The 16,525-nt window shown below is 35.3% G+C and overlaps 1 protein-coding gene across 1 annotated transcript; it reads right to left on the reverse strand.

The window, feature by feature from the left end:
* Positions 1 to 335: 335 nt before the first annotated feature.
* On the reverse strand, positions 336 to 13,635 carry LOC132562647 (uncharacterized). The gene is made up of 10 exons (XM_060227402.1): positions 13,428 to 13,635; positions 12,378 to 12,484; positions 10,709 to 10,900; positions 6,327 to 6,556; positions 5,123 to 5,315; positions 4,539 to 4,737; positions 3,565 to 3,707; positions 2,672 to 2,767; positions 1,672 to 1,806; positions 336 to 581 (listed from the first exon to the last, which is right to left on the reverse strand). The coding sequence occupies exons 3-10, from the start codon at positions 10,898 to 10,900 to the stop codon at positions 366 to 368; spliced, it is 1,404 nt and encodes a 467-aa protein (XP_060083385.1). The 5' UTR covers positions 12,378 to 12,484; positions 13,428 to 13,635; the 3' UTR covers positions 336 to 365.
* Positions 13,636 to 16,525: the final 2,890 nt, after the last annotated feature.

Raw genomic sequence — 16,525 nt, forward strand, 5'->3', positions numbered from 1 at the left:
ATAAAGTGCACCACGAAATAAATGTACAGAAGCGTACCTTGAACAAAGCTAATATGTACATATATCAACAACAAGAAACAATGGAACTATGCTATTTTTGCTAATAATGCATATATTTATATGCTTGAAATATCATATCTATATCTACACTATTTCTTTCGCTTGCAGTCGAAAAAAGCACAATTAATGTTAGGAATGACAAGTGAAATGAACGGATTTAATAAAGAATGAGAAATATATCGGTTATTGCTATATTGAATAAAGTCGTGGTATGTTATAACTGTTAATGTAAGTAAATATTAATCAAACATTTGATATTAGGACACTGTCTCTATCATTTCTGACATATAAGTATGTGTCATAGCTCAGTGTTGTACCGCTTGTGTAGGAGCTCTATACAAAAGAGCTATCCAAACGCTGTTCGCCACCTGTTCTAGGGTTGTCGGGATCCGTTCAATTGAAGAACCGGTTATAACAATATCTAGTTTTTCCAAAACGTCCATAGCTGCCTCACACTTCAGAATGTCGGCGTTGATGACAATTTTGTCGAGATTGTCGGTTTCAATGAGGACACGTTTGAGCTGAAAAAATGGATATGATTGCACTTTTACATAATGATTCTAAACAGTTTCCACATTCCTTCAAAAAGGCCCACAGACAAGTTCTTGAAGGTATGCGTTCCTCTCATACAATTCAATCGATGTTGCTTCCCTCAGTATATCATATCTTTTCTGGTTTAAATTTGTTGCGATACCTGTGTTTTTTTGTAGATGCCATCGTTTGAAATTGAATCAACATTGATCTTGTATACCACTTCATATCAAATATATTCTATTAAACGATAATTAAGTATGAACCATGTACAAAATACCAATGTTTTTAATATTGAAGTTATCATTACCTATGGATAGGCCTCCTAAACCGCGATAGTCGTTTCAATATATTATGACTAATCATATTTTCACCATCAGATATTGACCAACATCAAATGGCTTCTCATTGATGAAAGCTGTCTTTTTTGTTGTAATACTCGAAGTGACATCGGTAAGATAAATCAAATTCAGTTAAGTTTATTCCCAGTATATTATCATCTATGATCCTCTACACCGGTCTCAAACATACAATATTAACAATACAGTATATAAATCAACAATATAAATCAATTGTGACATCACTTCCAGTTCCTATACAATTTCGGCCACGTAATTATATAAAAGTTCTTGATCTTTCCAATCCTATAAAAATATAGAGAGAGGATCTCAGATAAGTTTTCATTTTATAAGATATTTTATCAAAATGTGTTTCAAGTTTATTCCTTCGAGCCCTGGCAAGCAAAATTTATAATTTCTAACTCATAAAAGCTACGTTTTGTTCTAATTTAAACTCAAAATTAAACGTAGGCAGAAATTTTGTCAAACAATTTTCACCTGATGCATAACATCACAATCAAATTCTGACGCGGGATCCAATGTTAAAATTTCAGGATATATATTACACTCGTATCGAGAACATTCCGCGGATAACAGGTCAATTAGGTGATCACTCCTTACTTTACGCCGATCCCTAGTTGGTCACATGTATACTACAAATGTATACAAGTAATTACTATAGATTATATATAACCTATGTACATTTTCAATAAACAACTTCGTGAAGTATAAAATTCATTACCAGGGTGAAAATGTCGCCAGAAGATCGTTCGATGAGTTTGCGGATGGTCGGAGGGGTCTCAGCCAGAATAACGGTGAGATAGTAACACCAGCCAAAGGATTCAGACTTTTCCTTCAGCTTGAGTTTGCCCGATTCCTGTTGCAAAGTAAAACATGTACTGAAAATGATGATATCGATTAGGATTTAAAAGTATACGGTAAAAATTCTCAGTATCATAAATATATTGAAACACATTTCAAAATAACGACCAAAAGAGAGCTGAGGCTCACATAGATAGTATCCCCAATACTTTTTTTCCCTTTCACTACATCTGTTGATGAGTACTTAAGATACACTTTTTTTTATTTCAGAAGAGGTCAAGTATAAATTTTGTGAGTTAGGTTGATCAATAATCACTGAAATTTAATCTGGTGTAGAACTTGATGGTGGGTCGCAATGGTGTGTGTACCAAGTAAATATCAGTTTAGCTATTCTTGAGATATCTTGTACACACCATTGATTTTATTTTAGAAGTGGTCGAGAGCGACATTTGATCTTTAACCTTTAACATTAATTAATAACCACCAAAATCATATCAGTGGTATAAGTTAGCAGTGTGATGTGTTAAGGAGAATATGAACTAAATCGGCCCAACACATGTAGGTTACGAGATATCTTGTACACGGATAGGCGCACTCACTCAGGAACGGATGACAAAAAAATGAAACTGACAGTGTATTTCATATTGATCGAGAAAGAATATAAAGAAATATTTAAATGAAAATAGAAAATATTAAATAAATTAATAGACTGCAATTACCTAGAATAATAAAAAGAAAACTAGCTCATTACACCTGCAAATTTATTGCAGGTTTCAATGATAATTACATATACTCGTAAAAACGGCTGAATATAACTACATACTAGGGGAGGAGGGAGGGGAGAAACGGGATGTAGTGGACACAGGGAATCAGCCAACATTTAGAAAATTAGGTCGACTTTTATAACTGTTTATACGTACCTGATGAAACTTCGCAAACAGCAAAATATCTCGGACACTTGAGGACATATCGTCATGCAAATCCACGTCTTCACTGCTTTCTTCTACCTTTTCAAACTAAATTCAATACATATATATATATGTGTGTGTGTGTGTGTGTGTGTGTGTGTGTGTGTGTGTGTGTGTGTGTGTGTGGATCTACGCCAAATATAATACATGACGGTGGCACAATATGAAAAACCATGACGATGTTTGAAATATACAAAGATACCATAAATTACATCCAGAACGTTACCATCTGACGTCGGAACTGTTGGTGTATATATATGGTGACGTCAAATGGGTAAACCATCTGACGAAATTACACTGTCGACAATGACAACGTAGGTAAATATACGTATTAAAATTTCTTATAATGTCGTTTATAGTCGATATAATAGTAATGACATTTTTTACTCTAAAACTACTCTTTGCACACTGTAATCGTGGTTGTGACGTAAGTTAGGAGTCATTTTTGCAATAAGTGTAACATGTTGGTGTTGACAGTGGTATGATTAGTAAACCAAAACTTCGGATTTAATCTGACTTACATTTGCATTATTGGTGTCGTCGATGTGACGGAAAACGCGTCATAGAAATTTGTGCTAAATAAAGGTGAACGTGTTTAATTCTCGTTATTTTGTCTGTTGCTTCATGTGAGACTGTGACATTACCTTCTTGCATTGATCACGGTTTACATGGCGGATGTCGTCGATGAAGCAGAAGATGTGTACTCTTCTGGAACACCTGGTCTACTTGCACTTTTTCAGGAGTCTCCGTGTAAATCATTTGTTGATATTTTGTCCAAGTTTTATCAAATTTAAGTTTGAATTATGATTATGTTGATACTTTTTTTTTTTTTTTTTTTAACTTACCAGATGATATAACCTAGTGATATCTTCGTCTGTCAGACTTTTAAATGCAGTCGCTACAGCAGGTTGGTCGGCAATCAACTGTCCGAGCTCATTTTCTATATCCTGGATATTTGATTCAAGAGTCTGTTCTTCTTCTTCTCTGACTGATAAACGATATAATTTGCAAACAACTTTTGATTTAAAAAGTCATTTGGATATCGTAGAGTAGCAGCATATTAAAACAATTTTCTCTTCGATGTCAATCTACCAAAGGTTATTTTTGTCTTCGAACTTACAAAGCACTGTTCTTCTAAACCAGTGCTTTGTAAATGATATAAAAACAAATACTGAATATTTTCTAATTTTTGATATGTATGGATATCTGAACAAAATGTATGCCGAGATACGTGTGCTTACGTGAATCAGATGTCTCCCAAAAAATCTGGATATACTGAAGAATCATTAGATTTCGTAGGCGATGTATTTTCATTGTGGGTACTTATAATCCACCAATTTATGTCAACAATTTGATAAACAGAAATTTGATTTGGATTATAGTACTAACGGATTTTGTGAGCAAGATTTATGAAAAAACCAAGTGCCATCGAAAATACATATTTTTGTAAAACTACGAAATATGCTCCTCACGAAAATATATGATTTTAGAGCAGTCAAGGACGGGTAGATTAAGCTAGAGATATGAATAACAACCTCATAAATGTTACATTCCATTGAGGTGAAAGAACAAGGTACAGTCAGTAATACTACACACAAGGATAGAATAAATGCTACATTGTAGCAGATATACCACATGTAATTAAAAAATCTAACCACTAATACTACATACATATCTACATGTACAACCAAAATCCACTGCTGCTGAACAAAACAACACACATGTATCATAAACGATTTTTCAGGGAATAGCAAATTAAAAAACTTATTATACTCGAATACCGTTTACGCATTTTTGTATAAATGAAAATGTTACATACTACTGGAGAAATTCCAGCCGTCTGCTTCAATCCTCTCTTCTAAAAATCCTGTCGTGTTTTCTTCATTTAGCGTGATGCTTCCATTCCAATCTACCTCAAGAGGTAAAATCTTATAAAGTACAGGTCCTACTACACAAGCCTTTGATTCTTCCTTCGTCTCGGAGTGAGCCTCGACTTCTGGCGCTATTGGTAAACTATCCTGTAAAAACACGCACCTGCTAACATTACAATTGTTGTACGGAAAGCATTGGTGTCTATAGCTGATCAAATAATACTAGTAATTTATGGGGTGTTCCGGCCTGGCTTTGTCATGTATTTGGTCCGTCATGTATTTGGTCCGTTTTGTTTCCTACAAATCAAAACTGTTTTACGGTGTTTATATCTCGTTAAATGTTACGTTTAAGTTCAAGTTTTATCTGGTTGTGTCTGTAAATTGTTTCGTTATCTCCTAGGTCAAATAGTCAGATAGACTAGTTCTATCGTTATAAATTAATTGTTTAATATCACCTGCCATTTTAAGTCGGCGAATGAGGGAATATTTGTTTATTTATTTATTGATGAATATGCTATTTCATAAATCGTACCGCAGAGTCTATTCCAAGTTCTGACAAACTTCCAATCTTGGCGCTGCCTTCAATCCGTCGTCGTTTGACTAATGTAGCCATCCCGTCCGTATCATCATTTGGTTTGTTGGCTTCAACAATTTTATTGATGATACAGGGAATACAACGATTCTTTTTCTTTCCTTTTATGTATCCTGATTTCATGTTGAGTTTCCTTGTAAAAGAAATACAATTATTGTTTGTGAAATGTATGTAAGATTTTTGAAATATAGCATTGAACGCGGACTTGCAATAGTATTTATGAGCGCTACAGATGACAGAACTTTGCAAGTACTTATCATATTGCGCACTAGTGGGATACATTTACATATTTGTTGCTGTTTTACAATGTACATTTACATATTTGTTGCTGTTTTACAATGTTCCTTTGCCTGACGAGTTCAATAATACTACTCAACTTGATAAAAGTTATTATGATACACCCAATAAAAGACCTGTGTCGTTTTGATGACTACACGGTCACCATCATCAAACAACTGACCAGTTTGAAACGTACTAGTATTGACACACTAAGTGTACGAGATGGTAAGGAATCAACCAACAATTTTGGCTATACGATAATATTAACACACCAGCATACTGCTATCCCAGACTCACACACGGTTGCGTAAGACATTTTTACTTATTTCTACTTGGGATCAAACAAATTATGCTCAAAAGTATTGTGTTTTATCGAAACGAGTCTAAACACCACAGAAAGTCAGGAAATCCATAGTTTTGGTAGCATTTGTAAACCTCCCATCCATCTAGAGTGTATAAATCTGTCATATACGTGTTTTGATAGGAAAAGACCGGTTGAAATTGACAGACTATGGACAGAATACGGTCGCAATAGGTAAGCCTCAGGTCACTCATTACCGGATATGGAATCAGAGCAAGAAAGCAGAAATAATACAAAATTTAAAACCATGAAAAAAAAGAAAACTGACATAATGCAAAAATATTTCACACGATCAACGCATATGAAGCTAATCGTGGAAATAAAATAGAAAAAAGTATGTACGTACGGACAGGTGTTATGTACAAGTGAACGGAGAAGTGTCTTCACAATATTTTCACGTTCCAAAATAAAGATACGAAATGGCAGCGACAAGAATTTCAGCAAGTTTGTATTAATATCAACAGACCTCTCACCATTTTATACCCTCAGCAAAAATACATTTACCAGGATTCAAGATCTCTTTCCATGTCAGCTTTTTTTATCCATGTCACCGTCAAAGTTCTCGTGGGTATGTTTATCGCTTTGTTTCCAGAGACATCCGCTGTTAGAGCACTATTGCTTCTGGCGCTGATACTTTTTGTTTCATTCAAAAGTGTCGATGGTAATGGCTTCTCCTCATTGTCCGTTAGAAAACTAAATTCCCGGTTATCGTTGTTTTCAAGAAACTCCGTTAGCTGAAAAGACCAAAGTTTAGTTTAAGCAATATGCACAATCATGCCTGAATCGGCTATTGTGAATATTGAACATTTCACTGTATAAAGAGGTCGAGTTAGAAGTAGAAGCCAAGGGCCTTAACCATCACCAAGAGTTTATCAAACCTGTTGTTGTTGCTGTTGTAACATCCGACATAGAAAGCAACCTAATAACAAAAATAACTACACTACACATTAAACGGAATTGTTCATTTTGTATAACAATAACTTTCATCATTTACTAATAATTCAAAGTTTGAATTCCCATGGAAGTTTAACAAATTGCAGAGTATCTTTGGGTTGTCAGAAAATTGTTTTGAATGTTCAGTCAATTTGACCTCATATGGCCCTGCTTAGCAGCAAACCATCAAACTGAAATCAGATACTAATAATACTAACCAAGTTTGAATTATTTCCAATTAACCAAATTACGGTCAAAGTGTAATTTTCCTATTTAGATATTCAAAATTTTAGTAAAGCATAAAGCTAAAGACTCTATCATCCATGGAGAGCATTTGATTCCTTGAGAAGAAAATGTTTACGATCAATGGGCCCCTTTCGCTGCATTCCAATTAAGTGGTCTGATGAAATCATATCGAGGGGCTATGCAACTTATCCAAGATGGCGTCTATCTCCTTAGCAGCCCCGTAGACCTATGTTCCCTAAGTATCATCATTCCATCACGGCGATGTGCGAAGTCATTACTCACTAAATTGTCGCCCATTACACTAAATGTTTCTCCTGTTCTGTTTGCTATGTTACATGTACACAGCTGAATAACGGGTTTTGACGACGTCATTGATGTTTAAAGCTATAGTTAAGTATGTAATTCGACTGACGGGTAGGTATTGACCACGTCATTGATGTTTATAGCTACAGTAAAGTATGTAATTCGACTGACGGGTTGGTATTGACCACGACATTGATGTTTATAGCTAGAGTAAAGTATGTAATTCGACTGACGGGTAGGTATTGACCACGTCATTGATGTTTATAGCTACAGTAAAGTATGTAATTCGACTGACGGGTTGGTTTTGACCACGACATTGATGTTTATAGCTAGAGTAAAGTATGTAATTCGACTGACGGGTTGGTATTGACCACGTCATTGATATTTATAGCTACAGTAAAGTATGTAATTCGACTGACGGGTTGGTATTGACCACGTCATTGATATTTATAGCTACAGTAAAGTATGTAATTCGTCTGACGGGTTGGTATTGACCACGTCATTGATGTTTATAGCTAGAGTAAAGTATGTAATTCGACTGACGGGTAGGTTTTGACCACGTCATTGATGTTTATAGCTACAGTAAAGTATGTAATTCGACTGACGGGTAGGTATTGACCACGTCATTGATGTTTATAGCTAGAGTAAAGTATGTAATTCGACTGACGGGTAGGTATTGACCTAGTCATTAAGTTTTCGAATGTACCGTTAAATGTAGACATCCTTGTTTACAATGGAGTTTTGCCGGTATTGTTTACTGCTTTTTTTGCTGTTGCTTGCTGCTGTTTGCTGCTGTTTTCTTTTATTTGTTGTTGTTTGCTGTTTTTCAGCTTTTTTACAGTTTTTTTTATGTTGTTTGCTATTTTGTGCTGCTGTTTATATCAAATTTATCGCCAATAAAAAGACAAATAGACCTACGTCCGTTACGTAACAAATTGTCAGAATAAATATAGTTTATTAATGCATATAAAAGTTTAGTGTCGTGCGCCCTTAAAGGACTGTAGGGAGAGTTGACTTTGAGACATTGTTATTGCGAAGAAGTCCGAGTGACTGTGACACAGTGTTATCACGAATCGAAAGTAAGGACGCTCTGCATAGGGAAGTGACTTTCACACACTGTGAGTAGGGAAGAACATTTGATCGGTCTATCTTCTATTGTGTAGTTTGTATATTGATTTTTTTTAGTTTATTATATAAACTGTTAATTGTTTATTGGCGTCTGTGTTGTATTTTACGTTCCAACGAAATACTATCAAGTATACCTAAATGAAAGATCCCAAAATGTATTGTCGTCCCTGACACAAATAAATACTGCGAAATTCCTTCATTACACAATAGCCTTATATATATATGAAAAAATTTCGAGTGAAAGGTGAGTTGACAACAAAATAGGAAAGAATAGGATATGGGACACCAACGGATAATTATTTAGAGATCACATGTGTAATTTTCCTGATCTTTCCGGCATACATGTAAGTATAAAAATTGTATACATACTTAAAGTGTACCCTGAGAGTAATTTTGTATTTAGATATAACGTTAAGAATGCCATAAAAATAATAATAATGAAAACCCCGTAAAAATCCGTCGCCCCAGTGTCGAGTTATGAAAGCTCAAAGTTGTCGATTTTCACCTGTCCGCCCAGACCTAATCAGCCGAATCGTCATTTCCGCGGAATCGAGGCTCTTCTACTCGTGACGTCATAAGTTCAACAGAAATGGCAGTCAACATGACTGACAGTGACAACGACACCGCAACTGAGAGCGATTTGAGCATGAGTTTTGAGGAATCTGATTATGGTGTGAATGATATGTCTGAAGATGGAATCCAGCCCTACCGATTTGAACTGGAATTACAAGACGATGTATCCAGTGAGGAGGAAAATGACCCTTCGAAAAGTGACGATCGCTTGGGCAACATAGATTGGCACGTACTTCACTGGGTCTCACCAGTAGTCGTGAAAGTAGTCGAACAGTGAATCGTCGTTTCAAAGAAACAAAATAAAATTGGGTGTGGTTTTGGACTAATTTTACTATCTTCAAGTCTCGATCAACAATTTCTGACGTCGGGAAATCGCGTTTGTGCAAGACTATGCATACATTCACGAGGTGTCGGGAATTTTCTTACCGAAGAAGTTTCGTCCGAGGGGATTTTTTCTTTCCAGGGAATTTTCGTAGCACTATGGATATATATAGATAGGGTGTCAACAACCAATTATAACACCCTCCGCTGTGTTAATAATAACAATTTGATGTTTTAGAAGTTTAAACAATTATTTGACTGGTTTTTACCCTAGCACTGGTACGCGTCTGTTGTTAGCCGACAGGCGTGTCGCCTCACCGGTGTCACAATTGTTTTTTCCAGCCACAGAGGTGCTAATTACCTAACCTGGCACAGGTGTGATTATGATTTTAGATGACATCTCTACCCGTGAACTGTGTTTTCAAATCAAGATTGGTGATATTATTGTTATTTTTACGATCGCAAAATTAATAACTAAACAACATCGTCTGCTGGAAGATCTAAAAACCAAATACACCTTATACAAACAACATACACACATAACCTATTCTATAAATTCTAATAATTCTATTCTATACTATATAATAGTAGTATGAAAATTCTCGGGTGAAAATTCCCGTGACCCATTCACGACTAGGCCTTCTCCGAGTATTAGGCGTTCACGATTACGAAGGAATAATATTCCTATGACCGCCCAAGTCATAGACTAGCCTATCAATTTAAAATGTTTAGTTGTAGAATTAATAACAAAATATCAACCTAACAAATATAATTTTATTTAATCAACAATCAGTTTTATTTATCGACGTCATGCATCGACACCCCATCCGTGTTAGTGTTAGGACAACCATACACACCGCTTCCCTCCACGATAGGAAGCCATTTTAGCGGATTTAAGCGCTAATTCACCGACCCCTCGTTCACTACCTTAGATATTGCGAAGATGTGAAGTACTTTCACGTAAATAATTATGATGTCACAGGTTTGGGTGCCCGAAAACGAGGTCAACGCCTCTCAGCCAAAGGTGTGTTTTTCAGAAAAGTCGCAATTTCTCAGTAACGGAACATTCCACGGCATTCGCGTTTTCGGCATAGTATATTTTATGTGCAGAACTATTTTTCAAGGTCAACATAGCTGACCTCTCAGGGTACACTTTAAAACATCCTGCTTTTCTACAGTCCATCATGTCACCTTTTACAAAATAAGTGGGTCTATGGAGGCGACCAGATAAAACAATAAAATAATAAATCTCTTTGTCATAAGATAAAATAAGGAGTACATTTCTAAAGATATGAGTGATTGTTAAATTGAAAACCAGTGTGACAACTAATAATTGTCTGAAGTACGAGACTTATGACGAAGTGACAATACTGATTACTCACATTTTCATTTGTTGTTGAATAACGATATTTCTCCAGTAAAGGCACAAGCCTGATGAGGAAATGTCTGGGTATTTTCCAGACAAAGTTTCCGAGTCTGATACCGGTGTTCAAAGGTTCAACCAATTTCCATTCAGCATCGCTATATTCCTCCATATTAAGAAGAACTTTTCCGAATTCTAAAGAGGTGGTCATCTACAAAACAACGAACCATAACATCGTCACTATTTTTCACAATAGCACATAGAAATGGAACATAGTAGCAATGCGTTATCAAACAAAATGTGTGTGGCAGGATCTATAATTTTAATATTTGTATTGAATTGTCTCAGTATTGTATTAGTCTTATTTATTAGTTTCGTTTATACTGTATGCGTCTAAGTGTTTAGTCTAGTTTTCGTCTGCTTATATCGTATCGTTTGGTCATTGGTCAGTTTTGTCTTTGTCTTACGTCACAATCTTGTGTCTTATTTTATTGGCTCTTGTCCATTTCGCGCTTTTTGTTTGTTCCGGTCATTGTCTGACTGGACAGTGAGGTGACCAGAGAAATTGTAAAGTCGTGCGGGTGAATATCTGCAAACCTCATGTATAACTGTAAGTTTTGCTATTTTATTATCCTGCAAACTCCACTGATTGATTTGTATCGATTACTAAAGTATATTTGGTATCAGAAGTCGGATTTAAATTACTTTCATTATCAATATTTTTTCTGTAATACTAGTTTGTACTTGTGCCGATAATCTCAAGTAATGATATTATTTGAATATCTGTATTTCTAATTTCCTATCTAGGTATATCATTATCACATAATGTTACTACCGATTTAGTTCCGTAATTTAGATCTGTACATTTGTAACTTTACAGACCCGCTCACCTGTACGATGCCGGTCATATTTACAAGACAAGATTTCCCCTATAACTCTGTGCCATACACAGGTAATTCAGCTTATGATAATTGTATTTTTAGTATGTATACAGATAATTGTACATCTGTATGTTATATTTTTATTTTCCGTACTTACCGTATAACGTACTGTATATCTATACCGAGCTAGTTCATATTTTACCGGTATATGAAATAAGTCATTCAGAACATATTGTTCAATGTAATATCTTTCGTTTATATATCCAGTGCAGTATCAACTATATCTGTAACTGTTATAGTCTTTTTATACTGTGATACGTATTAGTTGAGCCAGTGCTACATGTAAACTAGTATTGTAACCGTGACGTATTAGTTATCACGTAATAGGTGTATTGTACTTGTATATTTATCTGTGTGAAATGTGTCGTATGGTCAACTTTATTATGTACATTATCGTTATGTTGTTTTATCTTTGTTATTGCAGAGTTAATCTCTTCTCGCCTGCAATAAAAACCAGGTTAATGGTTGAGAACTTACGAAGATGTTGTTGTGGTATTTTGCCCATAACTGACCCTGTAACATGTGTTTCTTTCTTATAAGTATAAGTCATAACTTTTCAGTTCGTACATTTTGTTGAACTAGAATGAAGTTTACATGTATGCAGTTTAATATAACTATATAAACAAGGCTCTATACATCATGATTATCACGAATCTTACAACTAGATAATCTACATTGATCTATAAAGTCATTATCGTTACCACATTGTCTAAATAAGTAGGACAATTCTCCACATACTGTACTTACCTTAACTCCCCAGTCTGTTTCGCTTCGTTACGTGTTACTACTGAGTGCAGAGGTCCGTCTACAAGTACGTCCGAGAACTTGACGGGGTGTTATAAATAGGAAATTAACTGTAATGTAGATATAAGGGTTAATCAGACGGACACTTTGTATCCGGGATATAGTGTAAGAATGTAGTATGCATTTGTATATATTTGTTTGTATATTGGTGTTAACGGTCATTCGAGTCCTTTAAAAATGCATTATAGTCGTGAGATGTCAACAATCATCTCGTGTACAAATACAATATAATTTGAGCTGCATATGTAAATTGTGCATAACATTTCACCATCAAAATTATCAACATTTTTTTAATTTGAATTATTTCAATTGGCAATTTAACAAATTATGCTAAAAGACTACAGACTCTCAACATAAACTATAGTAAACTCTACCCCCTCTCCCCGGCGATAATGTGGGACTCTGCGGTCATGAAATTCACAATTTTGGTGAAGTACATTAAGGTCCTCTTTCCACGGGGAGTGTTTGATTCTACCATATCCCGGTATAGACATTTTTTTTTTATAAATTAAAGTCATTTCAAGCTTTTTGACTCCATTCGCCTGTCAGGCCCATGGGAGTCAAATAGGGTTCTAATGTCATATCATTATACTGCAATCTTATGTATACTAACAATTTTAACCACGTCGAATAGTTCTTGACGGGAAGCACGGAAATTACACTCAAATATATGTTTCTCACATAACATAATTCACTAAACTCCTTCCCCAGTAGGAAATGTGAAAGTCTGGGTTCATGAAATCCATAACTTTGATAAAGCACCTCCAGACACTTCAATAAATAAATACGAGTATTTCATTGTACTCTATCGGAGTATCTGAGCGAAATATTTTGTGATTTGATACAATTATACCGTGTTTTTATGACCGAAGGGTAAGGAGTATTTGTAATTTTCAAAATATAAGAAATAAGCCAGATAAATCAGTGAATTCCGATCGCAGCAGAAATTCACCAATACCACACAAAACTGTTATTGTTCAGACAATGACTCACCTCCGGAGTTCCCAGTGTGCTAATTTTCATATTAGCAAGGAGTGTTTACACAAATTTCGCCTATCCAATCTGACATAAGGAAAGCTATTTTGATGCTGACGAAATTTTGAAAGTCATCCGAAAGAGTTCTAAAAAGCACACAGATAGTTAGAAATTTGCCAACTTGTGTAGAATATCAATATGTGTTGCTCTGACTTTACTCTTCAGTCTATTTCCTTACGAATGTTGAGTTGAATTTACCACACTATCTCCGGCTCGGTATTTAAGCGTTTGAATTAATGTAGGTCAAGTGAACCGGTTTTACGTTTACATCGCTATATGTATGTGTGTAGTTTAGGAGCACATGTCTCTGCGCGGTCTGTTTTGAGCATGTATTTACGTGGGTGTAAATTCATGAATGTCGACAAAGTGTAACGGTTTTATGGATAGAAAGACTCTTTCGCATGTATGCTTGTTAATTTGTATAATTCATGTGCACATGCCTGCTGAAGTGTAAGTTCTAAGTACTGTGAAACGAACATTTATGAAAAGTATATCGATATGTATCTCAGTAATTTTACACAACTGTAAATAGATTTTGAATTTTTCTTTTGATTAAACTGTTAGACATTTGTATATCTTCGGTGTTCGTTAGTGATAGGCAATCGCCGATTTTATCGGATAATACTTATCACTGAATGAGGTACCCCAGCTCTAAGGAAAAACTTAAGGAGTGGATCTAGGATTATACCATGTGGCATAATTAAAATAAGTAAGTTATACCATGGCCAGATCAAAAGGAATATAACATGTTGATGTAATACATTTACATAGATAGGGTACATATACAATACACTTTGGTAACACTTTGGTATGTAAAATGACGTACCTGGTAGTTATGTAAGAAACATACGCGGGTTGTTCACAATACACGTCCACTTACCTAAGTATTGACACTTCGAGCTCTATTAAACTCCTCTTACATACACACGTGTGGAAGCAGTGGCCTTCAGCACTGTCGGATTAGGTTGCAACGGGGTCTTCCCCAACACCAACTCTGTAGAAGGCAACATGTTTACATAGGAGGTCAACTGTGATGATAGTGGATCATAGGCTGTTTTAGAATTGTAGTACAGGTAACTTGCACAGGTAAATTCTGATAACTGTTCAGAAAACAGGTAAATCAGATGATTAAGTTCTGATTCTGATAACTGTTCAGAAAATTGAAAACTGTTAATAACTGTAAAATAAAGGAATCAAATATCTGTGTTAAATCTGTTTAAATCCCAAGCTATTCAATGGGAAATGTATAAAAGCCAAGTTCATTTTGGGAAATTATCATATTTCAATCTGCACTTTCTTTGACTTTATTCCTCCAGAAATGAAGAGTACATTACAAATTTATGACAAAGAATCAGAAAATTAATACAAATATATAAGGTACATACAATATTAATGACAATAAGGAATAGTACTTAGACGAAAATAGCCATGGAAAAATATATGAAATGGGAAAATAATTTAGAGACAATAATGCAAAAACTATATATATATAAGAAGTATTCCATTTGAATGCAAATAAGAACATATACAGATTCACTGAAAAGTGAAATCAACAGCTTTAACCGAAAAGCAACAACACTCGTATGCAAACTTTGTGCAATATTCTTCATCTGGGAGTAGTTCCCGTACATCGTCAGGTATGTGTCCTAACAGGATACAAATACAGTCCTGTCTTTCTAGATTATCTAGTGTGACGTACAGTTCAACGGGAAAATTGTTAACAATATTTGTGAAAAAATCATCACGCAAAGCAACCAAATCTGGATGATTACAATCAAGTAAGCAATGTGTTATAGCGTCCGAAGACCTCATATTACATTTGGCACATAGCAGCTCACAGTTTGGACTTATTAACCATAACTTTGCCACACTACTACAAATATGAGACTGATTCGAGGAAAGCTGTTTCCACAAAAACCACAGAGACGATGGGCGAAGTTCCCCGTGCAAATTTTGGAATCGATGAAAATCAGGACAGCTGAATAAGCGCTCATACCATTCTGATTGTTCATGGGAATGGATGACATTCCTGACAAGAAATTTCCAATACTTCTTAGAAGGGAAAGCAGACTCATTCAAAAACGAGTGTAAATACTCTTCTAAACCAAATTTATGAATTATAGACCAGATGTCGTATATGACTCCCTTAACACTTTTATATACACACATGTGTTTCTGAAACAACCGCAATAAAAATAGTTGTTTTACAGTGGTTGAAGATCTCAGGCGACATAGGGAACCAAAGAATTGGAGTTTAGACTGTTCTACCTTCGCCTTTAATGAAGTGAGCCCCAACATACCTAGTGCCATGTCAGAACGAGTTCTGAAAGGGAAACACTGGATAACTTTGGCACAAAAATGTTGGATGATTTCTAAACGTGACCAATCTTTTAGACTTAATGAAAACCACATTTCTGAGCCAAATAAACCGCACGGAATTGTTACTGAACGAAACAGTTTCAGGCCAATGAGGGGGTTTACCGACTTTCCTAATAGCCCTCCATTTAAAAAGGAAAAGCAAGAACTTCTAAATTTGTGGAGTATATTTTCGATATCTGGACGACCAAATTTGAATTTGTCTAGAAATATTCCCACGTGTGTGGTATGTTGGGATTCATTCACAGCCTCACTCCCCAGATACCAGTTACGTGAGGACCTGGCAAAGCTAGTTTTTGACTCGTTAAAAACTATAATACACGTTTTTGAGGCATTATACTTAAACCTCCATCTACAACTATACCTGTAACATATATTCATCAAAATATCCATATTACACTTGTTAAAGGATAGAAGTACAATATCGTCGGCCTGTGTCGGGCAAGTAACGTTTACATCTTCTATCATCAGGGATACATTTGAATTACATAATTCTTCCAACAGATCGTTTATGAATAGTGTATACAGCCATGGTGATAATATACTTCCCTGCCTAGTGCCTTGCTCTATAAGGAAAGAATCAGAGACAAAACCTTGGTATACAACCGCACTTTGCATATCATGATACATAGAAGCTAATACTTTGATGAATTTAATATCAAACTTCAGATCAGATAATT

The sequence above is a fragment of the Ylistrum balloti genome, unplaced genomic scaffold (assembly GCF_031769215.1).
Source record: "Ylistrum balloti isolate Yb309-2 unplaced genomic scaffold, AGI_CSIRO_Ybal_v1 Utg371472, whole genome shotgun sequence".
Taxonomy (NCBI): domain Eukaryota; kingdom Metazoa; phylum Mollusca; class Bivalvia; order Pectinida; family Pectinidae; genus Ylistrum; species Ylistrum balloti.

What these genes read in the sequence shown, in the direction of transcription:
- LOC132562647 (XM_060227402.1), bottom strand. Translation starts at nt 10,900, where the DNA reads ATGACCACCTCTTTAGAATTCGGAAAAGTTCTTCTTAATATGGAGGAA. An exon ending in TCACTAGGTTATATCATCTG is followed by an intron (nt 2,768 to 3,564) that starts GTAAGTTAAAAA and finishes TATTGAATTTAG; the next exon opens with TTTGAAAAGGTAGAAGAAAG. An exon ending in CTGGCGACATTTTCACCCTG is followed by an intron (nt 582 to 1,671) that starts GTAATGAATTTT and finishes CCATTTTTTCAG; the next exon opens with CTCAAACGTGTCCTCATTGA.